Genomic DNA, 24,814 nt, shown 5'->3' on the forward strand with positions numbered 1-24,814 from the left:
ACACATACACACGCACACACACACAAACTGATACACACACATGCACACACGCACGTGCACACACACACAAACTGATCCACACATACACTTTAGAATCCGACGACTGTGCGAATTTTCCTGACACGGTGAAACATCTCTCTTCATCGTTTGCTCCGTTTGCCGATGGAGTTGACAAGCTGCTTACAAAGCGGTTGACACGAAGCTACTTGCTTGGCAAGCGATACCAAGCTACTTGCTCACGGAACACACCCAAGGTTTACCGGATATTGTGTACCGATTGCGCCAAAAGTCTCCTCGACTCTGAAACGCTGTGCTCTTTATTATTCGTCAAGGAAAGTCGGGATTATTGTTATTATTATTTTTTCCCGTTTTGAAGGCCCCGATGTCTCCCTGTGTTTGGTGTCTCCCTGTGTTGACCACGTATTTGTTTCGTGGCGTATATAGAACCTCACAGCTCTGAAGACAACATCATGTTCAAAAATACAAGGAGGAAGAAGAAACCTCTGACTCTTTTCAGGAAGTACAAGTTGATTCTCCACATCTCGTGGCGATCATGGCCGACACGGGAGGTGAGGGGCCGGTCGAGGTCCAGATAAGCAAGAAGTGAGTGTTTTTATTGCTTTGGATCATTTTCTTGTTGCGGCGGATTGTCAAGATCTTTTTTTTAATGACAGTTTGAATATTACTTGGAAGTTCAAAAAATTTATTTTTAATAAATGAGTAAAAATCCCACGCCGCACACCACACGCCACACACCACACGCCACACGCCACACACCACACGCCACACACCACACGCCACACGCCACACGCCACACACCACACGCCACACGCCACACGCCACACACCACCCTACACTCCACACATACACCCCACACCACACCCCACACCGCCACACAGCCGCCATACACCCCCACGCCCCCACACCCCACAGCACCACGCACCCCCACACACACACACCCCCACGCCACACACCACCCCACACCACCACACACCCCCAGACCCCACGTCACACACCCCCACACAGCACCACACAGCACCACACACCCCCACACAGCACCACACACCCCCCACAGCACCACACACCCCCAGACCACACACCACACACCCCACAGCACCACACACCCCACAGCACCACACACCCCACAGCACCACACACCCCACAGCACCACACACCCCCACACAAACACACACACACACACACCTCACACCACACGCCCCACACCCCCACATCCCCCTTCCCCCCGCAGGTGTTGAGGCTGTCTTGTAAAACGTGTGACATGTATCGGTAGTTTGTGCACAAATATTATTATTATTATTAATCCAATACAGGAGTAATAACAACGAAGTTTCCATTGTTATACATCTCTTCACCGCGTCACGTCGGAGGTCATTTTGAGCGGAAACCTGTTCGTTCAGGCCACGTCTGTTCCTTCTCTTCTCTTTGATCTTTTTTCGATGTGTTCAATCCTCTGTTTAACAGGATGTTTCTTGGAGTACTCGGAAATTGTTTTGGGCGATGTATAGCCAAAGGTGCACTGCATTGTAGTCACTTTTTTATTTTGATAGTTTATCGTCGTTTACTCGGTGTTAACTGTTCCCCTGTCGAAGTTCGTGACATGAAAATCACATTTGGAAGGTTTTATCTGAAATTTGAGGAAAATCCGATGTTTCTGGTTCATTTTCTGTGAATGATTTTTTTTTTCTCCTTCATTCCTGATTTTATTGAAGAAGGGTCATTCGTTCACTGGGGAGGAACAAGTACAGGAGTGGATTAGTGTTCGGGATGAAATGTCGATTTGGAATGAGGAGCAAGGCGAGGTGTGTCCGTTCGTCCGTATCTTGCTTTACACAATAACTCAAGAAGCAAATTGTAGAATTTCATCAAACTTGGTACAAAGGAAAAGTAAGACAGGGCAATTAAGCGATTAGATTTTGGGCCAGGTATGATAAAGGTCAAGGTCAAACTCTGAAATATTACTGTTTATGCCCTAACTCAAGAAATATTGGACAGATTTTCATCAAACTTGATACAAAGGAAAACTAAGACAGGTCAATTAAGTGATTAGATTTTGGGCCAGGTATGATAAAGGTCAAGGGTCAAATTTGTCAATACTCAAGTGTTTGTGCGGGAGAGCGGAGGCATACCCGTCGATTGCGCTCAGTCGAATTACTCTTGTTTTTAATTATAATTTATTTATTTATTTTATATACCTTGTCGAGGCTCGTATGAGAGCTAACGCACAGCAAGGGGGGCATGAGACGAGGGGTGGGAGTGTGAAGGACAAAACAGTGGGGAACAGAGACATTGGGGGATCTGTGGTAGGGAGAGGGATGGGGCGGGGAACACGGGGTCATATAAGATGGACATTACAAAGGCGAGGTTTATCTGTAATGAAGGGTAGATGGAAGGGCGATTAGATGAAGAGTTCTGATAGGCTACATGCATGCAAAGAGATGTGTCCTCCATTCTGTACCCATGGTAGTACTTGAACACCACTCCTTCCCATTGCCATATCCAGGCAATGCATGACGTCATCGCCGGGCCCGGAAGGAAGGGAGGACTCGGTTTACACTCCGTTTGTTTATTACTTATAAAATGGAAGATTTTTCATGTGTATTGGTCAGTCGGTTTTATTATTCTGTCTGTGTCTGTCTGTCACCTACAGGTCGCAATTTTAAACCGATCTTCACGAAACTTCGCCACATGGTAGAGTTTGTCAGAAACAAAAAATAAATAAAAAACCCATTGTTTTTGAGGTCAAACATGTCGGTTTTAGCCGATAAATAGACCTGCCATTCGGTTATTTATATGATACCTGTCTCGGGACTTGCTTGTTGCTTTTGCCTGGGAAAAGGTGAACTTTGTATGCGATTCTAAGGGAAACTCACTTTTTTGCAACTCCCCTGATTTGGATTTTTTTTAGTTTGTTTGGCAGAACACTAGAGTATGGTACATGATCATGAACTAACGCTTGCAGACAGGTCCTTACTTTAATGTCCATCTGAGGTACTGCACAATGTTTGATGAAATTTCTTGCTTATGAAGCACCAATCTGACAGTTCATCGGCCAGGCCAATAATCAAACCCATATTAGACAGCTCAAAGATAAGTACAATGTGCTGCTTCTACACCACCCTGTTAGACATTGTATAAAAGGTTAGAGTTGAATTTTAAGTGGGTGGTTATGGCAGGCAGGAGGGTCATGACCCTTTCACTTTTTCCCTGCCATGTTGCCCTCTGCCTACCAGGTGTGCAAGCTGATAGCGAGCAAGTGGTTTGAGGTCATGTCTTTGCGACTGGGGGGCAGACTGATGGGGTTCATGCAGGCGCTTGGGGCCGTGGGGTTTGCAGGGCAACCAACCGTGCCCTGCCGTGCAATGGCCGTTCAAAGAGATCAGAGGTGTGTTTCGTCACTGCTTTACAGGCATCAGTCATTTTGGTTTACATAACAAAGGCTTGCCAATTGCATCGCTTCTTGCCAATTCCATATCCAGGCGATGCATGATGCCATTGCCGGGTGCCAAAAGAAGCGAGTACTCGGTTTGTTTGTTTGTTTGTCTGTCTGGGCGATATCTCGGCCATCCATTGAGCTCGGAAGCTGAAATTTGGGGATAAAAGTGAAGATGTGCTTTGGCAAAATCGATATATTTTTTTATTTTTTCATTAATCAATTAATTGATTTTTTTAATTATAGCCTATTTATTTTATTTCTCAACTTGGCAATATCTCAGGCACCAATTGAGCTCAGAAGCTGATACGTGGACATGACATCGACCAAGTGATTTGGCTTTAAGCAGTATTTTTGATTTATTGATAGATCAATTGATCGATTAATTATTTTCTTTTTTTCTTGCTCGTCTGGGTGAAATCTCAGCTGTCCTTTGAACTTGGAAGCTGAAATTTGGGGACAAAAGTGAAGATTTGCTTTGGCAAAAGTGTTGTTTTTAAAAAATGCATTAATTGATCAATTATTCATTTTTTGATTACTTAATTTTCCAAAAGTTACAGATTTGGATGAAACAGTGGTGATTAAGGTATGCCATTCAGCAATTGATTGAGAAATTAATTATTTTATGATTATTATTTACTTATTAGGTCATCTCGGTAGAGATGACCTAATAAAGCCGGACCAAATGTCCGTCCGTCAACAATTTTTCTTTCCGATCTTGATCAAACTTAGTATGTGGGTAGAGGTCGATGAGTGTTGCACAACGATATAACTTTTGTCCAGGTTCAAGGTCAGGGTCAAGGTCACGAGGTCACACAAGTTATAAAAATCGCCATTTTCAAAACCTATCTAGTATGCCATTGTACAAGATATTCGGCAACTGTTTATTGATTATGATAGTAAAAAATATTATCTTTTATCTAACTGGACAGATTTTTGAATTTCCGTCCCGTTTGGCCGCCACGTAACCTGGAAGATGGTCAAAAGCACCTCTCGGTTAAAAGAAAACTTTTTACTTCCGATCTTGATGAAATTTGGTATGTGGGTAGAGGTCGATAAGTTATACCCAACGACATATTTTTTCCCGGATTCGAGGTCAGGGTCAAAGTCACGAAAGTTGTGAAAGTCGCCATTTTCAAAACCTATCTCGTCTGTCATTTTAGGAGGTATATCTGGCAACGGTTAATGGATTATGATAGTAAGAAACATTATAGAGATGACCGTCACCCCCATACGGGGGTAATTTTTTAAATTATGCAATTGATCAATTATTCTACATCGGTCCCTTTTACACATTTTTCAAAAGAAAAATTAAATTGCAGGTACATTTTAAAGCTTAAAAAAACATGAAGCTGAATATGCAATCAACTTTGGGGTTGGGTGTATGAAATATGTAACAATTTTTGGGGGATTTGTCCCCTGGTGAATCCCCCAGGGGTGGGATTTAGTGTCACAGAGTCAAAATGGAGAAAATAATTTGATATTTGGTCAATCCTGGTAGAATTTCTTGCCATCTCAACTTTACTTTAGGTGGGAACTGGGAAGCGTGTGGATTTGCGAGGATGTGCCGCCGACTTCGCTCCAGTTTTTTATTTCACCAAAATTGTAGAATCTTGCTATTTTTACATTTTTCTGTTTACATACAGCCAGGAATCTTTATTTTAACAGAACCAGCTCTTGGAACGCTCATTTATGGTTTTGGTGCTGGTCTGTTACTTTTGGCATGTCGTCTTTCCTTGACCTCGACTCATTTGGCTTGTGCAGTGGATCTCTCTGTTTTGATTCTAATTTTTTACCGCCAACTTGTGATGTTTCCCAGTGAGCAAAAGCGCCGACAAAAAGCTATTGCCAAAGCGGCCGAGAAGGACTTGCGGCAGCGAGAACAAGAGGCAACCGCTGCTACTGAAGAGGATGGTGCCAATGGCCTCAGTAAAGATGAGGATGAAATGTTGGATCCAACTGTAAGCTGGATATGGATGGGTTTGGGCATGTTATCATGTTAGAATACACAGAGAAGTTAAATTTGGATCCTTACTTTGAAGAAGAATTGGTGTTTTAAATGTGGAAAAGGAAGGAATCTATCTCGTGAAGAATGTTTCAAATACTTTTTAAATAAATCTTCTCCCTTGTCGTTTTCTTTTCAGCAATACCACAAAATTCGCTCACAGGCAATTGAGCAGTTGAAAAACTCTGGGCCACATCCGTACCCTCACAAGTTCCACGTGGCAATCTCGTTGTCTGATTTTGTGGAAAAGTACAGCAATCTGGAAGATGGAGATCAACTCAGCGACGTAACTCTATCTGTTGCTGGTCAGTGTGTGGATTCCACACCCATCATTACTCGCTTTAATGCTCAATTGTCGCACATAACATGGGAGATGAAATTTACTTTTTCCAAGGGTATTCAATATCTCGTATAATCGTTCGCAAAACATCAACGCACTGAAGTGTGTTGATGTTTTGCATTTTCTTTTCATTTCTATGAAGCCTGCAGCTTGTACCTTTGGGAAAGATTACACAACTTTTTATTTGTTTGTTTTGTATACATAGTCTAGGGTTGTGGAAGAGGTCGTACAGTGAACGGATCAGGACGTGACTGACAAAAACAGAGCACAAAACGAGCATGCATGAGGTGGACAAAATGGATGCAGAAGGAAACTCCAAGGAGGGAAAACTGGAAAATTGGGAGGATTTGGGTGGGATTAATGAGGGTAGAAAAAAAAATTGTTGTTTAGATTTGATGATGGTCTGAGATGGTGGTGAACAGCTGTCTTGCGGACCAGGAGGGAAGAATGCGATTGAAAAGGATGTGGAAGCTTCATCGCAAGAGATTTCAATGATCTCGAAAGCCTTGGTTTCCGCATGAGGTAGGGAGAGCAGTGAGTGCTCCTTCAAGCTGCGGATGAAAGCCTTGTTTGTAGATTGGAGCTCAGGTGTGCCAAGGAAGGACGTTGCATGACGAGGATGCCTAATCGGCATCTGTCTTTGGGGAACAACTTTGAAATGTGGCTTGCCCAAGAGAGATCATGGCTGAGAGTGAGACCCAAGAGTTTGAGTGACTGAACCTCTTTGAGAGGGTTGGTGAGAAAGTAGATGAGAGGTGTACTGGCATCAGTTAACGCGTAGCGTTCACTTAATACGTAGCGTAATTCCACCAGCAAATTTCAACGTGTTGTACAAAGATTGTCATGAACAGGCAAAAGCCCAGGAGGTTCTTGACTGTTCTCTTTAATACAACAGAAACTGCAGACACAAATAAACGAATAAATCATATTGTGCTTGCAAAGTCACAAAGGGAATCAAACATAAACAGATCAAAGGTTGAACAGTACAAATCGTTATGGAATGAAATAGCTTAATTGTGTTTTATAACCATCGTTATAATAAGACAATCATCCACCGTGAGAACATGATCAATTGAGAGACAATAATTACTCGCTTTATTATTATATGATTCTGTGGTGGGTGAAAATAAATAGTTACCTTTGCCACCCAAGGTGAAGGAGGTTATGTTTTCACCCCTTTCTGCCTGTCTCTTTGTTTGTGTGCAGGATATCTCAAAAAGTTGCGGACGAATGCAGATTAAATTTTGTGACCAGGTTGGGTGTGTGACGAGGACGAACCGATTTAGATTTTGGTGAATATCTGGATCCAGATCTGATTATTTTTTTTAAGTGATTCTTCACCATTGAAAGATAGGGCCAAAAACGATATATAGCACGATATTTCAAAAATGTATTTGGCCCGATATTATCTTGTGGATCACGCATGACATGGCGGAGGTACGAGCTCTACCGACGGCCCTTCTTGTTAACCTCCGCCATCTTCGAAGATGGATGGAGGTGACTGTTTTCACCCCTTTCTGTTTGTTATCTTGCCAAAACGAAGTTTTTGCAAGATATGTTAGTCAGCTTGTATGTTTTTTTTTTTGTTTTTGTTTTTTTTTGTTTGTTTGTTTGTCTGTAATCACGTATAAAAAATTCTGCAGAGCACATTTATCATTGGAAATTTTTGTAACTTCGCATATCAGAGGCCGATAGAGGTCCCTTTCAGTGCACAAAATTTTGAAGGTCAAGGTCTCTTTGTCGCAAATCAGGGGAGTCGACGAAACCCTTATTTTTTGAGTAATTTTGATCGGATCATCTTCAAACTTCATGGGAATATAGTTCATGGTCTGGCGCTCAGCTGATTAATTTTTGGTGGCGATTGGCCTTGACCTTCATGGTTAGCGCCTAAGGTCAAACATATTTGACCCCAAGGTCAAATTTTCAAGTTTTAGGAACCATCTCGTGTAGTACCTCAAATTGAACACCTCGATGAGTGCTTTCTAGATATGTCAAGCTTGAGACATTATGATGTCATTTGGTGACGTTATGAGGCAAAAGCATATTTTTCATGGTTACTCTAAAGAACGATTCTCATCGGAATCTCTCGTAGGCAGATATTCCTCAAGGAGTTGCTCCTGGTGGATAGCAGCTCTGTTCACCTCAGTGTGACCTTAAAGAAGTCACACGTGGTCACCTTTTGGCAAGATACTGGTCACCCTGCGGGTGACATTGGTTTATTTTTATTTGTTTGTTTGTTTGTGAACAGTATTACGGAAAAACTCCTCGACGGATTTCGACGAAACTTGGTTGGGGGGGGGGGTGTTAGGTATGATCCAAGGATCATGCCATTAAATTTTGGACTTGGTCCCCCCCCCCCCCCAAAAAAAAATCGTTAGAGAAAATTTTTTTTTTTTTTGCATTTCTACATTTTTTAAGTAATTTCCAACCCTCCACAATTTTTTTTACCCCCCCCAAAAAAAGTTTTTTTTTTGCATTTCTCCATGTTTTAAGTGATTTCCAACCCCCCCCAAAAAATTGTTCCCCCCCCCAAAAAAAAAATTGTCAGAGAAATTTTTTTTTTTTTTTGCATTTCTACATGTTTTCAGTGATTTCCAACCTCCCCCCAAAAAAGTTTGAGAAAATAAAATTTAATTTTTGCATGTTTGAAGTGATTTTCAACCCCCCCCCAAAAAAAATTGTTACCCCCCCAAAAAGGATTTTTTTTTCTTTTTTGCATTTCTACATGTTTTAAGTGATTTCCAACCCCCCCTCCCCCTCCCAAAAAAAATGTTGGAGAAAAGACCTATAACTCTGTCAGCACTGTTGACATCATATTTAATGAATAAGATATAAGGTTCACTTGAGTGACCCAGCAGTATTGGCGGCGGAGGTTTTGCACTCTCCCGAGTGCTCCCCCTCTAGTTTGGAACAAATCGTATCTGATGTGCTGTCTTGAAATTTGAGGTCACGTGTGCTTGAGACGGGCTCGAGTTAAATATATTGTTGCGGATCCGGGGTGGCGGGATTCTCACCCGACTCTTGGCGCCACTCTCACCACCACCGTCTCCGGGGTTTATCATGCCGGCCGGCTCAACACAGGCCTCGGGTCACACCTCTTCGATAGCGATACCAACGTAATCCTTGTACCTTTCCGGTTGGGGAAATAGAACCCCGGTTACAGACTGGTTTTGTCAGATGCCGAGCGTTTTCTGCCAGTCTGTAACCATTTTGGCTTGATATTATGCCAATCGAATGGATCGTTCCTCGACGCGACACTAATTAATCCATAGCGGCAACTTCATACGAACCAATCAGATTTATTGGGGAACACGACACAAGCAAACCATTCACGCCAATGTTCTTATTAACAATCTTTAACCCGTTCTTAACTAGAGAACTACAGATTACAGGTTTTGAGGGGGTCCCTACCGATATATGCCTAAAACAACGTGCAAACAAGACAAAGACAGACAGACAGACAGACAGACAGACAGCATGCCTGCCAGACAGAGTACTTGTAGTCCAGGAGCAAGGACCTGAAAAAAAATGAAATCGTTCAACACTCCTGACAGAAAAGGTTTGACTTGACAGAGTGGTTGAATAGACCCTATAGAACACCTCCAGGTAGTCTGTGGTTTCAAATTGTGGTATCATTAAAATTCTACAGGCCATTATACATACCAAGGGTACTTACCAAGAGAGTCACTGTAGGCGAGCAAGATTTAAGGGAGGGGTAACGTAAACGTGAATATCTTTGTCGAGACTCAACCAATTTTCAATATTGAGGTATCCTTGGCTTCGTATTACAATTCTCTTTCAGAATATGTACAGAAATGTCGATATTCATTCAACTGTACAACCACAAGAGGTAAAAATCACAAAGATGAAAGTGATGTTCAGAAGCTGCTGACCGTCATCACGTCAGAGCTCATGACCGATCCCTTCTCCTGAGACAATGTTGATGTTGGAATTTCGTCACTGATTAGCATTGCCACAGGTATCAGGATGCCCCCAGATGCTGCTACAGACATGGTTAACTCCTTCCAGATCGGCACAGCTCAAATGACAACATTTGTTGAACAGAGACTGAATACCAATGAAGTGACATTTTGGGATTCCCTGCCAAACCTGAAGATCAAAATATTTGCCACACTAAGCAAGAAGAAAACAGTGAAGCCAACTGATGAGAAAGTTATCACTCTTAGTGCTGACCGTGAACTCTTTGGCCGCCTTCTGATCACAGGAAAGTCAAGGGACATCAATCTGAGAGAACTCCTCAGCTGCGACTTATCAACAGTGCCATTATCCCTGGCCCATTACGATGGCAGCTTGAGGAAGACCAACAAGAGCGTACTCATTGCTGCGTTAGAGAAGAAGGTAGATGTCCATCCAAAACTGCCACAAGTCACAACCAGCCAGATGTCTACGGCCCACATCGTCGATGCAATGGCGCTGGTACAGATGACAAAGTCCGCTGGTGCTGCAAACTTTGGTGAAATGGCATCCAAGTATTACAGCCTGGTTACTGCCCCACTACGTCGGAATGGTTGTCAGCGCGTTGATGTTGTCTTCGACCGGTACTCCAGCCTCTCAATCAAAGCTGGGGAGCGAGAGAGACGAGGAACATCTGCAGCCTTAGAGGTGACAATCCAAGGGCGAGCCACTCCTATTCCAAAGCAGTGGATCAAATACATTGGAAATGTAGAAAAAGTCAACTTGTGTGCCTTCTTAGCAGACACATGGTGCCACATGATGGTAGACACTCTGCTTGATGGTCAACACCGAGTCATCGGTGGTGGTTTCAAGAACCCACAGAAGTCTGTGCTAGTTATCAGAGGGCACTGCGAAGAACTGGTTCCCCTCAAGTCAGATCATGAAGAGGCAGACACATGAATATTGCTGCATGCAAAACATGCCTCTCATTATCACAACAGGATTGTGATTCAATCACCTGACACAGATGTGGCTGTCCTCTGCACCACACACTACAGAAAACTCCAGTGTCGGGAGCTGTGATTTCGGACTGGAATCAAGGATAAAGCTCGGTTTATTCCTATCCACAGCTTGGCACACAAACTATGACCTGAGCCGTGCAATGCTTTACTCGGCTCCACGCACTCACTGGGTGTGATTCAAACAGTGCACTCTCAGGACTCTGCAAGAAAAAGGGTTTCAATGTCTTACCTGACAGTAAAGAGCATCAGACCAGTCTGGGACAGCTTGGAGAAGAACCCGAGCTCAGCAACAGCACTTCAGAAGCATGCGAAGTCTTCATATGTGCAATGTACTCAACAACAAGGGGGCTGGGAGGAAAGTGAACAATGTGAGATACTGGCAGTTCTGTCAAAAGGGACAAACAAATGAAAATCTCCCCCCTGCATTCGACAGCTTACAGCAACATATGAAGCGAGGAAATTACCAGGCCTATGTTTGGAAGAGAGCATTGGAGCCGACACAGAGCCTTCCACCAGCAGCTGGACATGGCTAGAAAATTCAGGATGGTGCCCTGCAGCCTGTGCTCATGACCAAAGATCCAGCACCACGGGGTCTTCCGGAGCTGACTGTCTGTCACTGCAAGAAGTCTCTATGTCGCCGAGCCGACTGCACATGCAGAACCAACCACATGCCATGCACAGAAGCATGTGCATGTATGGCCGAAGAAACTTGTGAAAATCCAAGAACAATCTTTGAATCCAGTGGTGAAGAAGACGCTGACGAAAAGTTACAACAGATGACATCTTCATGCTTCCATGGCGAATGTGATTCCTTGTTGCCAGACAAAAAGATTACAAACCGCTCTGATGAATGTGCTTCCGTGCAACAATGCACAACTATAATGAATCACTCTCACTAATGTGCTTCTGTGTTGTCATGCACAGCTCCCAGTGTCAACCCTGATAACTGTTATCATCCGCTATGATGAATGAGTAGCTTCCGTGCTGCCAGAGACAACTATTATACTCGGCTTTCACTAATTTACTTCTGTGTTGCCAGAGACAACTATTATACTCGGCTCTGATGTATGTGCTTCCGTGTTGCTATACACGAGTAAAATATGAACGCTAAAAATAACAGTTGCAGTTTTCTTTATGCGTGCCTCTGTATGTATATGATTTTCTGCAGAACAATACTTTCTTAAGCGTTTTATTTCCAAAATGTATACATACCAGTCGTAATTGAGAAACACCGTTCACCTTCATATGAGAACACAATTAAAATGTCAAAGTTTGAATTAGTGAGATATTTTAGCTTTGGTGATGCCATGGCAAAGGCCATTTTCAAATAACTGTACATACTCTTAAACAGAATTATAAGAGGAAGCCAATGATACCTCAATATTGAAAATTGGTTGAGTCTGGAGAAAGATATTCACGTTTACGTTACCCCTCCCCCTAAATTTTGCGAGCCCACAGTGACCCTCTTGGTAAGTACCCTTGGTATGTATAATGGCCTGTAGAATTTTAATGATACCACAATTTGAAACCACATACTACCTGGAGGTGTTCTATAGGGTCTATTCTACCACCCTGTGAAGTCAAACCTTTTCTGTAGGGGGTGTTGAACGAATTTCCTTCTTTGGCCTCATATGAGAAATGGCTGCTGGACTATTGGTGATGTTTCATGGACGAGAGGACAGTGTCAAAAGCACGAATGTCGCTCGCAACAAGCGGATGTCCACGGATTCGAGCCCCCAGCTCGAACGCGCCACGTGGCAAGATGGCGGCGCCGTACTCTTCCTTTTCCACACCGCACGTGGTCTCCGTGCGCTCCGACCCCGCGTAAGGTCGACGATGGGCCTCGGCTGATCCCTCTCAAGGTCTAGCATACAAATCCAGGCCGATCCTGTTCACTAGACAAGGCCCAAATCGAGGTGCCGGGCTCCGGCAAGCGGATCGCCAAATGTGTCGCCCCGTGAGGTGAGCAAGGACCGTCAGAGGCTCCGTCGTTTCCTCTTGCCTTCCCGCCTCGAAGCCTGACTTCTCAACTCCGTCCTCTCAGTTTCTTTCTCTGGAGAATCACCTTTTCTTTCCTTTTCCACGCTCCCCTCCCAAAGCCGGCTGCCGTCTCTCTCATGGCGAATCACCTCCTCATGCGAGTCGATCGCCGACTCGACGTGCAGGCCGCCTCTCTTACTGCCCAAATATGCAGACTTGGCGCACCCAGGCCCAGCGTCTCTCCCGGCAGATCCAACACTGTGCCTCCTTCGTTCGCTAGCTTCGAAAACACGAGCACGCCTCGAGAGCGACTGCTTCCACATACTCAACCTTTTTACGAAGCCTTCGTTTGCTCGCTTCGAAGCCACCCCGTGTACGCCTCGAAAACCCGACTGTTTTCCAAACTGAACTCCTTTTTCTCTCCAGTTTCTCTTTCGTTCGCTCACTTCGACACAGGAGAACGCCTCTCAGCGAAGCCGACAAACTCCTCCCCTTAGCTTCACTTCCTCTTTTTGGCCACACCATCTCAGCCGACTGGGCGGGGCCCATCATCCGGAGAGGGGGAGGAAGAAGAGGGAGCCCTTGGCACACCACCACTGTATGAACAATAAAACATGCATCCTACACCTCCCGACACGCATGTAACGTCCATTTTACCACACAACCTAGCGAAACATGCATTTAATGGGGGATCTGAGCTAATCCTATATTTAATAGTCAAATAAGGGCCATTTCCGTAACAATATGTTTAAAGAAGTCACGTTGCAGTTTTCACCGTAAAACCATGTGTACCATTTTTAACTATTTTGATTGAAATGTCATTTTATTCCAATAACTAAACCAGAAAGAGCAAAATGAATTTGGTATTTTCTTGGTAGTTAATAAAGCCTGAAGAGTCGCTTCATTTTATATTACATGATGTCAAAATATTCTCTTTCGTATTTTGTTCAGGGATCCTCAAAGATTAATTTTCAGAATGCCAATTTTTTTTTTTTGTATGATTCTCCATAAATCTGGACATGTGCAAAACATTTTTTCACTTTAATCCTGGTTCCTCTTCCGATCCCAAGGACGCATCTATGCCAAGCGAGTGTCAGGTGCCAAGCTAATTTTCTACGATCTTCGAGGCGATGGAGTGAAGCTGCAGGTCATGTCAAATGCCAAGTAAGAAGTTATTGGTGACCGGCCGGTTGCGATAGAAAAGGGTTTTTGATACGTTTGTTTCTTCTTGCCTCGTGTTATACCATGTTTTCTTGCTGTGTGCAAATTGTGTTGCAATTTAAGCAGCCATTGTACACAGGGAAATTGTAATTACCCACACGAATCGCGAAAAGTGGGGTTTAGCAATTGGTTCATGTCTGTCCATCCTTTTGTCTGCCTTATCAGTTTTTGATCAATGAACAACTTATTTGAAGAGAATGTTATGTTTTGAACATTAATCAGAAGATAAGTTTGTCCTTTAACAATACTTTGGCTCTGAATTTTTCCCGATCACACGTGCACAGAGAGGAGAGAGAGAGATAATATATTTTTTTTTCCTGCCTGCCTGGCAGTCAACAAAATTGAACATCATTCCAAAGAGGAAACTTGCTGTTTTTAAGGATATTGTTGCAAATTCGCGCCCGCCGGCATGCGAACGGCCACGTGACTCGAATCGCGGCACGTCGCCCACCGGACGGACAATTCTGTCGTGACCCTCTCGGACTAACGCCGGGAGCGAGTCACGGGTGGGCCTTTCGGCCTCACCACAATCGTGCCAATCGGCCACCCGCGTGGGATAGGGTTGTTCGCCAAACTCGACCTCACTAAGTACCCACGCGGAGGGATGACCGGGCGATCGCACCTCGCCGCAGATCGACTCTGGACACGGGCCGCTTAAGCGATCCGTTCCGTACTATCGGGATAACCGAGCGGTGTTATCGTCGGCCTCGACGGTTCCGATTAATTATCGGGCGTATTAAGCCCACTGCCAACCCTTTACGTGAAGCAAGATGGAGATTCAATTAAAGAAAAGACAAAGCGAAATGGTAAAACAGTTCAACATGATGCACATTTATTCCACGGCACACGGAGAGCACACATGTACAGCCAAACAGAATGCACATGTATCAAATGCTACAAAAGAAACAATGACGCAGAGATACTACCGACTACGCGAGCACACGGCAACACTTAAACAGTTTTACTTTACAGACGGCGCCAACAACACATTTACTCAAAAGCAAAAGAAAAGGCCACCCTCAAAGGCAAGGGGGCAGACGGGGCCTGTGGGCCAATATTTGCGCGGGACCTGAAAGAGCGGTCAGGTCCGCGAGACCGGGTGGGTCCTACCCGTGTCTGTGATGAGCCGCAAATGTGGCAGCGCGGCGGTGCCCCGACTTCGTGCTCCTTCGCGGGTTTCGTTGGCACTGCTTGGAGTGGGGTGGGAACGGGGCCCCCTTTTCGCACTATCTCAGCGCGGGGGAGAAAAAGGGGGGGGAATTGTTGATGCTCTGGGGAAAGAGTATAGCTGGCTTGCTTGGGTCCCGTGACGAGCGATTCCACCGCGACCTCGTCGCCGACCGCCGTCTTCCTTGCCTCGGACCCGAGCTCCTCGGACTCTCCCCCAATTCTCCTCAGCCGACTGCCGAAAACCACCGGGACGCCCTCGCCTCCCGACTCCACTCCGCGCTCCAAACTGCCTCTGCCCAAAACTCTCTCCGCTCTTCTGCCACTCTCCGCTCTTCCAAGGCCGACTCTGCCCAAACCGACTCTGCCGAGATTCGCCTTGCGCTCGGCGCTTTATAGGCCGGCAGGAGAACCCATATGCAAATTTCTGGATCAGAACGAGCTCGTGGGCGGAGCCACGCTCGCCCATTGGACGGAGAAAAAGGGGCGTGACTCTCCCCTGATCCTAGAATTTGCATATCTCGATTCCACACAGACGCGCCTGGAGGCGGGGCCAAACCGCCCCGCGCTTGCTGATTGGACGGATCAGAAGTGGGCGTGAAGCATTCCTGATCCGAATTCTCCTCGGAAAGGCCGCATTTTGCACTCGCGGCTCGGCGCGCGTCCCGTAAGAGCCCAGGACAGCCTGACGCTCGGTGCTCACAAGTGGTGCGGGAATGGCTGCAGAAGGAGAGAGGTGAAGGTGGTGGAGGGTTTATGGTGGTGGTTTATGGCCCTGGTGCCGTTTGGAATGGCGGTGATGCGATGTTTGCGGGAGCGAGTTGTGAAGGTAAAGATCGTGGCTGTTGGCGTTGTTGTTGTTGTGAAGCGGCGTTGTTGTGGTTGGTGGTTGTTGTGTGATGGCGGTTGAGACATGGTTGGTTCAAAATAAAGATAGAACAGAAAAACGGCTTTCTCAAAGGGTCGCAGCCCGAATGAATCACATTTATTCCCTCTAAACAACGGGTTTGGCCTAACTACACATGTACTTACAGAGATATCTCACCTACGGGACCTGAATGGTGGTTTGCCAATTTCCTCAACCGCAACACTACCCCCTCCCCTTTTTGCAGACTCGTCCCGAGTCGTCAAATTTTCCTCTGCCATCATGTGTAGTTCTCCCCTAGTACGTTTTACCTACGAATCCCTGAGTGCAACATTCATGGTATTCGTTTCCCCAAAATAAATAACCTGAGGGCTGAGTAACTACCTAAACAAACCCACTCACACGGACGACTTAAATAAAATTGCCGGCGCTAAGACAGACATGCCGGGGGCGCACTCATATGTTCAGTACATCTTAACCTTAACTTACAAATTTTACACTAAACCATGGCCCAGGATCAATGGAATCTGCAAAAAGAAAGCAGTTAGCAGGGAGCCAGGCTGCTCGCATGCAGTCTCTGGCTCAAGCAATACAGGTGACAGGAACGTGGTCGGCTGCTCACACGCAGTCCTAGGCCTTCCCTTTTTAAAATGAACCCAGTGAACCACAACGGTGCATGGGCTGCACAAACACAGTCTCCTGGTGCGGCTGCCTGCAAGGCAGTCCCTGCAGAACACTGAACGGGCACTGACGCAAGCAACAAAACTGTGCACGGGCTGCACAAACGCAGTCTCCGTGCCAGCTCAAGTGGCACACGCAATGGACGCAAACACGGTGCACGGGCCACCACTGCAGGCCCGTGTTGTAGCTGCCAACAGGGCAGTTCTCGCAGCTTGCAAACTGCTGCTTAATGATCCTGGCGCACATGGCAATGAATAAGGGGGGGGGGGCAAAGCAAAATTGAACGGGCCTGGTGAACAGGGGCAGTGGGCATGGCATGGCAAAGGCAGCAGGCAAACACAGCCTGCAGATCCAGGCCGCTGCAGGCAAACACAGCCGGCAGATGAACTGGCCGGCCCAGGCCTTGCAGCAACACAACAGCTGCCGATGAAGTTGACCGGCACAGGCCTTGAAGTAACACAGCCAGCAGATGAAGCTGGCCGGCCTTTGCCTTTCAGTGGAGGCTGGTGGAGGGAGTGCGGTGGTGCTGGCCACTCGGAAGGCGGGCTCGGACCTACCCTACAGTCTCCCTCCCAACCTATCGCCTTTGCCTGTCACTGTCCATACCCACTCCCTTAATTTGTCCAAAACCGATTTTGCCCCAACTTATTTTTTTTGTTGTTTTTATGTTTACTTCCCCTCTATAATTCGTCCCCTCACCCCCTTTATCGTCCTTGTTCGGCTAACCTATCCTGTCACCTAGCCTACTCCCAACCCCTACGTTCCCTTCCCGGAGGGGAATAAGGGAGAGCTAGCGTCCTGTGCCGAGGCCCGACTCAAGCCTCAGGATGGCCTCCCCAGACTTCAGCGATCTAACCCAAAGTGGGTCCAGCGGCCCACAACAAGAGTGAAGGGATGGATGGTGCGGAGGGGTACACTTCCTAATCTACCCTAACCATTAACCTTTAAACTACCCCGGGGCTTTCAACAAGCGCCTCTCGCTTAAACTATTGGTTCTAACAACCAACATTCCCGTCACCTGTGTTGGTGTCCTCACAATTTCGGGCCTCGCCCCCCCAATTTTCTTTCCGTGCCCTCACACGGTCTCATGGCTGGGACGCGTGGCTCCCATTGGCAGGCACTACCCTCTGCCGAATCTCCAGCTATGGCAGCCCTGGGCACTACACTGCCTCCGAGCCTACCAGCTCCCTTAACACCGGGGAGTGCCCCCCCATGGCACCTCCCCTGAAACGCACACGTGGCAGGCTGGCTTCCCGGGCCCCTTTCCGAGGGTCACCCGTGCCCACAACACTGCCCACGCGGCTAATGGCGCCCCGGGCCCCCGCACCAAGCGGACGCACCCGTGCCCACTCAGCTATCCCGGCCCCCCATGGGCCCTTGGCCTACCACGGCCGACTAGCCTGGTGCCCGGGGTACCCACTCAGCGATACTCACCTTTCGCAGCCACGCTCCCAGCCCGTCAACAGGGCTCCTGCACCCCTCCAAATGGGTATCGAGCCGTGGTTGGTTCAAAATAAAGATAGAACAGAAAAACGGCTATCTCAAATGGTCGCAGCCCGAATGAATCACATTTATTCCCTCTAAACAACGGGTTTGGGCAAACTACACATGTACTTACAGAGATATCTCACCTACAGGACCTGAATGGTGGTTTGCAAATTTCCTCAACCGCAACAATATCATAAATGACCCATCCAATAGGCACGAATAACTAATGTCACGTGTTGGATAAGGTTGTTTTTAAAAATTTATTCACGAGCAAATGAAACGCGTCGCTTCGACGGGTCAATAAAGTGTGGGGGGGGGGTGGTGTGGGAGAGAGACAGACAGGGTAAGAGGGGGAAGGGGAGGCAGAGAGGATGAAGAACAGGGAGTTGGGGGGGGGGGTGAGCGACACCTCACCAAATGTTGACATTCACTGCGTCATGGAGGGGTGCGTAAGACACACACACACACCGACAGAGGTGTGGGAGGAGAGTGCTGCATTTTATGAGTAGGGGGAGCGAGGAAGGGACAGTGAGAAAAGTGTGGGGGTGAAAGTGGATAAAAAAACAGGTGAGAGGTGGAGGGGGGTTAGCAAATAGAATGATATGTGACTCTTAATGACCGAACACGAAAGAAAAGAAAAAAACAGCCTGTGGCTGCTTGGCTGCATCATTTTCTGGGAATGCAGCTGAGCTGCTGATGCAATGCTCCTGTAACCAGTGCAGTGCACTGGTGCTCATTTCACCGACCTCGAAAGGATGACCGGCTGAGTCAACCCTGCCTGGTGTTAATTCAACAGCTCGACAGGGGCTTGAACTTCAGGCCCAAGAATCTTAAGCCAAGCATCTTAACTGTTAAGCCAACACCAGGCCTTTAGATAAGGTAATGTAACAGACACAAATTGAAAATGCAACACAGCAATATCTAATTTACATAAGTATTCAACCCCCTGAGTCAATACTTTGTGGAAGCTCCTTTTGCAGCGAGTGCAGCTTCGAATCTTCTTGGGTATGTCTCTATCAGCTTTACATATCTGGATTTGGGGATTTTCTCCCATTCTTCCTTGCAGATTTGCTCAAGCTCTTTCAAGTTGGATGGTGAGCCTCAGTGATCAGCAATCTTCAAGTCTTTCCACAGATTCTCAATAGGATTCAAGTCTGAGCTTTGGCTGGGCCACTCAAGGACTTTCACATTCATGTTCTGAACCTATTCCATTGTTGCTTTGGCCGTAAGCTTGGAGTCATTGTCCTGTTGAAACGTAAATTTCTGCTGCAATCAAAAGTCTTTTGCACTCTCAAGCAGGTTCTCCTGAAGGATTTGCCTGGATTTGACTCCATTCATTATTCCCTCTGTCCTTACAAGTTTCCCAATCCCTGTTGCTGAAAATCATCCCCATAGTATGATGCTGCCACCACGAAATGCTTCACGACAGGGGTGATGTTAGATGGCTAAATAGCTATGTTCTGTTTCCGCCAGATGTTGCACTTTGCATTCATCCCAAATAATTGAGTTTTTTTCTCATCTGACCACAGAATATTTTGCCTCATGTTCCAAGTCTTTCATGTGGCTTTTTGCAAACTTCAGGCATGCTGTCCTGTGCCTTTTTCTCAGGAGTGGCTTCTGTCTGGCCACTCTCCCAGAAAGCCTAGATTTGTGAAGTGCTGCAGAGATTGTTGTCCTTCTGACAGGTTCTTCCATTTCAGCCAAGGAACTCTAGTTCTGGCAGAGTGGCCATTGGGTTCTTGGTCACCTCCCCGACCAAGGTCCTTCTTGTCCAGTTGCTCGGTTTGGTCAGACAACCAGTTCTAGGAAGAGTCTGGGTAGTTCCATATTCTTTCCATTTCCTAATGATGGAGCTCACTGTGCTCTTGGGAACTTTAAACACTCTAGAAATTGTTTTATACCCTTCCGCAGATGTACACCTCTTCACAATTCTATCTCAGGGTTTTGCAGATAATTCCTTGGACTTCATGGTGGAGTTTCTCCTCTGACATGCACTGTCAACTGGGGGACCTTGTATAGAAAGGTGTGCTTCTTTCAAAATCATGTCCAATCAATTGAATTGGCTACAGGTGGACTCCATTCAAGTTGTGGAGACATCTCCAGAATGACCAAAGGAAATTGGATGCACTTGAGCTCATTTTGGAGCGTCATAATAAAGGGATTGAATACTTATTGATGCAAAACATTTCAGCTTTTCATTTTTAATCAATTTGTAAAAAATTCAAAAAACATGTTTTCACTCTGTCAATGTGGGGGGGTGTTTTGTTTAGATCGGTGACAAATCTAAATTTATTCCATTTTAAATTCAGGTAGGAACACAACAAATTGTGACAAAAGTCGAGGGGTGTGAATACTTTCTGAAGGCACTGTGTATGAATATATTGTTGCGGTTCTTCAAAACCGCATGCCCCTAAGGCAATGGCACCCAACATACAGTGATCCCCAGGCAGTTATTTCGTTGGTCTTCGTGCAGTTAACCCACTAGATATGAGGGGGGTCTAACGGGACGAAGTGCATTGCGTGGGTCTCATAGGTAGGTCTATTAACTATCTCATATTCTGATTTCTACTCCAACGCTTTCCTTTTAGCCATGGTACAAACAAGCAAGCAATCACACATGCCATGCAATATGCGATTGAATAGCAAGCACACCACGATGCCTCCCGTGGCTTGGAATCACCACAGGCCACTACACACTATATCGCGCGCCATGATTTCATTCAAATCTACGTGACAATTTTCAACCGGCATCTCACATTGCTTCATACCTCGCTCACCAAACCTCACCACTTCGACCACAAATGCCTCCCACACCCCCTCGTACCACTGTATCGCGACAATTCACCACTATACAGAGGACTACTGCACGACTCGGACTGTCCTTGGGACAGCGCAATGCGGGGCCGAGCAACAGATGTGAATTGCTCGACCATTTCTCGCAGGGGATGTCCCGGGTGTGCACGCAGAACTGATATGACCCTCGTCCAGTCGCCAGACCACGGCAAGACAGGGCTGGCAAGGAGGGGTCGCAGGAAGTGCGATCCAGGAGTTTGGTGCAGAACCCAGTTGGGCATTTTGGCTCGAGAGAAGGGGCTTGTGGATGGCGGGGTAAGTCTGTTGCTATTTGGTATTCGGACTGCACTCGGAGCGCGAGCATGTCACCAGGGTGCCGGCTCACAGAGCATGCTCTGTGTTGGGTCGGGAGCTCCTGGCCGTGTCGAGTCGGATGGGCGACTGAGACGGTTTCCAGCCCCGGAGCCTGGTAGGGCATGGCTTGGGCTGCTGTGGCCCAATGGAGGAGCAGGATTTGGGTCACAGCGCATCGCTTTCGGGTCGTGACCCCAGCCTTCGCCCAGGGCTTATAAAAGGCAGAGCGCGGAGCCATCCCCTCACTCTTCTCTGCTCCTCTTGGCTCTTCGTTGCCTCCCCTTCGCTTGCTCTTTGTTTGCTGTTGGTGTGCGATTGCGAGGACGTGCTTCTTCTTGATTGCCTAGTCCGGGGCGACTGCCAAAACTCCCGGCCAGGCTATTAACATTTCGTCACCTTCATGCAGCCAGACGGACCAGTGCAGAGCGCACGTTGCCACAAGGTCTGGCAAAGTGACTAAAGCGGAGATAACGCGCCACATCTTGAGGTAGGAATGCTCAGGCAGAGCGTCCCATGGCAGTACACACTAAACAAACAGACCAAAACACGGCTAGGTTAAGGATCTTTCACCTCACGCATCTTCCCTACTCTCTCTTTCCACCCCTCTATCCCGTCTCCTTCGGACACACAAAAGAGCATCATTGCTGACTCGCAATCCCATTTTCCCCTTGCACGACACCACACCCCTCCATATTGTACTACACTACACCTCCCACTTCCAAACCTTAGATATCACCAGTATTCCTCCCTCCTACCTCTCCCTAAGCGTACTGGGTTGCGTTGGTCTGTTGACCGCGCTAGGTTTTTGGATGCTGTTTATCCTCATCTGCTTTCTCTCTCTGGGCTGTGTCTAATAGTGTGTGTGTGTGTGTGTGTGTGTGTGTGTGTGTGTGTGTGTGTGTGTGTGTGTGTGTGTGTGTGTGTGTGTGTGTGTGTGTGTGTGTGTGTGTGTGTGTGTGTGTGTGTGTGTGTGTGTGCATTTGTGCATTTGTGCGTGCGCGTGCGTTGGTGCCTGTCCTAGTCCAAGTTAAGATTGCAGAAGTTTTAACGGGACAAGTCTGCTCTGTGTGTGCTTTGTAAGATTGCTTGCCTTTTGCCGCACCCCACAAATTCCTTGCTATCCCCTGCTGTGCATATGAATAAACCCAATTTGCTGTGCCACATACCTTTTCTCACCATTGTGAATAAATGCTTGTAGAGAAATGTTCCCAGCTCGTTTTCGTCTTTTCGTACTCTAGTCTAGCCAGTGCGTTCTTTCCCAACGATCTGTTTTCTCGCCAGTACGTTCTTGGCAGTTACACTTGGCTGCATCTGATCTGGTAAGGTGATCCGGTTTGAGCAAGTACGTACCGAGGGCTTGTCCCCTGGTAATTAAATCACGTGACCTTTAGGTGAACGGTATCAGATGGAGGACCCTAAATCACGTGTTCGAGTTATTGGCGTTCATGGTCAATTAGCGACCCGTCACGTCATGAAATTATTCGTGTGCGACGGCCTGCGATTCCGGAGAGTCTGCTGGGAACCCGAGCTACCTCACCCCTCGTGGTCTTCCTCACCCTCACCCCCGACCCTGGGTCCGCAACAATATGTATATACAGTTTGCACTCTTTCAAAATTTTCACCTTTTGTTGCATTATAGCCTGGAATTAAATTGCATTAAATCAGACTTTTTTCCACCTTTATTTACACATTGTAACCCACAACTTCCAAGTGAAAAACAAATTCTACAAGTTTCAGAAAATTAATTGAAATATAAAACTATAATATCTTGGTTGGATAAGACTCCACCCTCCTGAGTTAATACTTTGTGGAAGCACCTTTGACAGCAATTACAGTTGTGAGTGTTGGGATAGGTCTCTACCAACTTTGCACACCTTGATTGCGCAATATTTTCCCATTCTTCTGTACAAAACTGTTCAAGCTCAGTCAGGTTGTGTGGGGAGCATTGATAGACAGCAATCTTCAAGTCATGCCACAGATTTTCAGGGTTCTGACTGGGACACTCACATGGGCCCTGACTGGGCCACTCAAGGACATTTATCTTTTTTTTTTCCTTGGCCACTCCAGTGTAGCTTTTGCTCTGAGCTTCGAGTCATCGTCATGCTGAAAGGTGAACTTCCATCCCAATTTCAGCTTTCTTGCAGAGGTCAGTTAGTTTTCCTCTCAGATTTTTCTGTATTTTGCTCCATCCATTTTCCCTTCTATCCTGACAAGTGCCCCAGTCTCTGCTGATGAGAAAGATCCCCATAACATGATACTCCCACCACCATGCTTCACAGGAGGGATGGTGTTCTTTGGGTGATGTGCTGTGTTGGGTTTGCGCCAAAGGTAATGTTTTGCTTTTCGGTCAAAAATTCCATTCTTGGTTTCGTCAGATGACGAAACTTTTTTCCACATGGCTTCAGAATCTCCAGAGTGGTTTTTTGGTTATTTTTGCTGTAAAATGCACTACCCAGCAGAGGAAGCCTACAGGAACAGCTGACTTTATTCTGAAATAATCAATCACAACCATTTAACACAGGTGGAGATCAGTTATCATGGTGTGTGATTTTGAAGATGATTGGTTACACCTGAGCGAATTTACAATTGCGATTATAAGGGGGATGGACACTTATCCAACCAAGATATTGTTGTGGTTACCAAATTCGCAAACCACCATTCAGGTCCCTTAGGTGAGATATCTCGGTAAGTACATGTGTAGTTAGGCCCAAACCCGTTGTCTAGTGGGAATACATGTCATTTATGCGTGCTGCGACTCTTCAGGATAGCCGTTTTTCTTTTACTATCTTTATTTTGGACCAACCGCCATTGTTACCACCACCAGTCACAACATCAACCACCAACCACAACGCCGCTTCACCACAACCGCCACGACCTTCACGTCACACCTCGCAACCGTCGCATCGCCACCGTTCTTGCGCCGCTTGTGGGTACCGGTGTTGGACTCGTGCAGGGCGCGCGCCGAACAGCGTGTACAAAATCACGGATTTTGTGCTTCAAAAACTGATCAAAAACGACACACGCCCACTTTTTGCCGTCCAATCGGTGAGCGAGGGGCGAATTGGCCCCGCCCCCAGGGCGTTGGAGGGCGATCGATATATGCAAATTTATGGATCAAAAAGCATTCACGCCCACTTTTTCTCGGGCCAATGGGGAGCGAGGTGAAAGGTCGAAGGGAGGGGGTCAAAGGCGAAGCCACGGGGCTGATATAAGCGACCGTGTTCGTCAGTCCAGTGAGTAGTAGAGTCGAGAGGGAACAGAGAGTTAAGACTTCGCGGGCGGTGGAGTTGGCAAGAAGGAGCTGGTCGTCGTGTGCGTTGGAGTCGGAGCGGAGGGGACGGAGCTGTGGAGAGGCGGCGAGGGCAGACGAGGGGGTGCTCGCGTCGTGCAGGGAGCTGCACCCCAGGGAGGCCGACAGCGCGACTTGGCCGAGGTGGAGACGCTCGTCGCGGGACAATAAAAATCCTCTATACACCGAGCATCAGCAACCCCCTCCTGTTTCCCCCCGCGCTGAGATAGTGCGACCAAGGGG

General features: G+C 46.8%; 1 protein-coding gene across 3 annotated transcripts in view; it reads left to right on the forward strand.

Annotated features, from left to right (window-relative positions):
- The first annotated feature begins 445 nt into the window (after positions 1-445).
- Positions 446-24,814, forward strand: part of KARS1 (lysyl-tRNA synthetase 1) — a 47,758-nt gene continuing 23,389 nt past the window's right edge. The window contains exons 1-5 of one of the 3 annotated variants that reach the window (XM_085877176.1): positions 462-603; positions 3,252-3,403; positions 5,271-5,412; positions 5,596-5,761; positions 13,784-13,877. In XM_085877176.1, the coding sequence (XP_085733302.1) occupies positions 3,288-3,403; positions 5,271-5,412; positions 5,596-5,761; positions 13,784-13,877 (518 nt within the window). In that variant the 5' untranslated portion in view covers positions 462-603; positions 3,252-3,287. Of the gene's footprint in view, positions 604-1,770; positions 1,821-3,251; positions 3,404-5,270; positions 5,413-5,595; positions 5,762-13,783; positions 13,878-24,814 lie in introns of those variants that run through there. The other 2 variants (XM_085877177.1, XM_085877179.1) reach the window with 2 other exon arrangements.

Source organism: Eptatretus burgeri, chromosome 4 (assembly GCF_056783735.1).
Source record: "Eptatretus burgeri isolate ZD-2024b chromosome 4, Ebu_testis_v1, whole genome shotgun sequence".
In the NCBI taxonomy this organism is placed as follows: domain Eukaryota; kingdom Metazoa; phylum Chordata; class Myxini; order Myxiniformes; family Myxinidae; genus Eptatretus; species Eptatretus burgeri.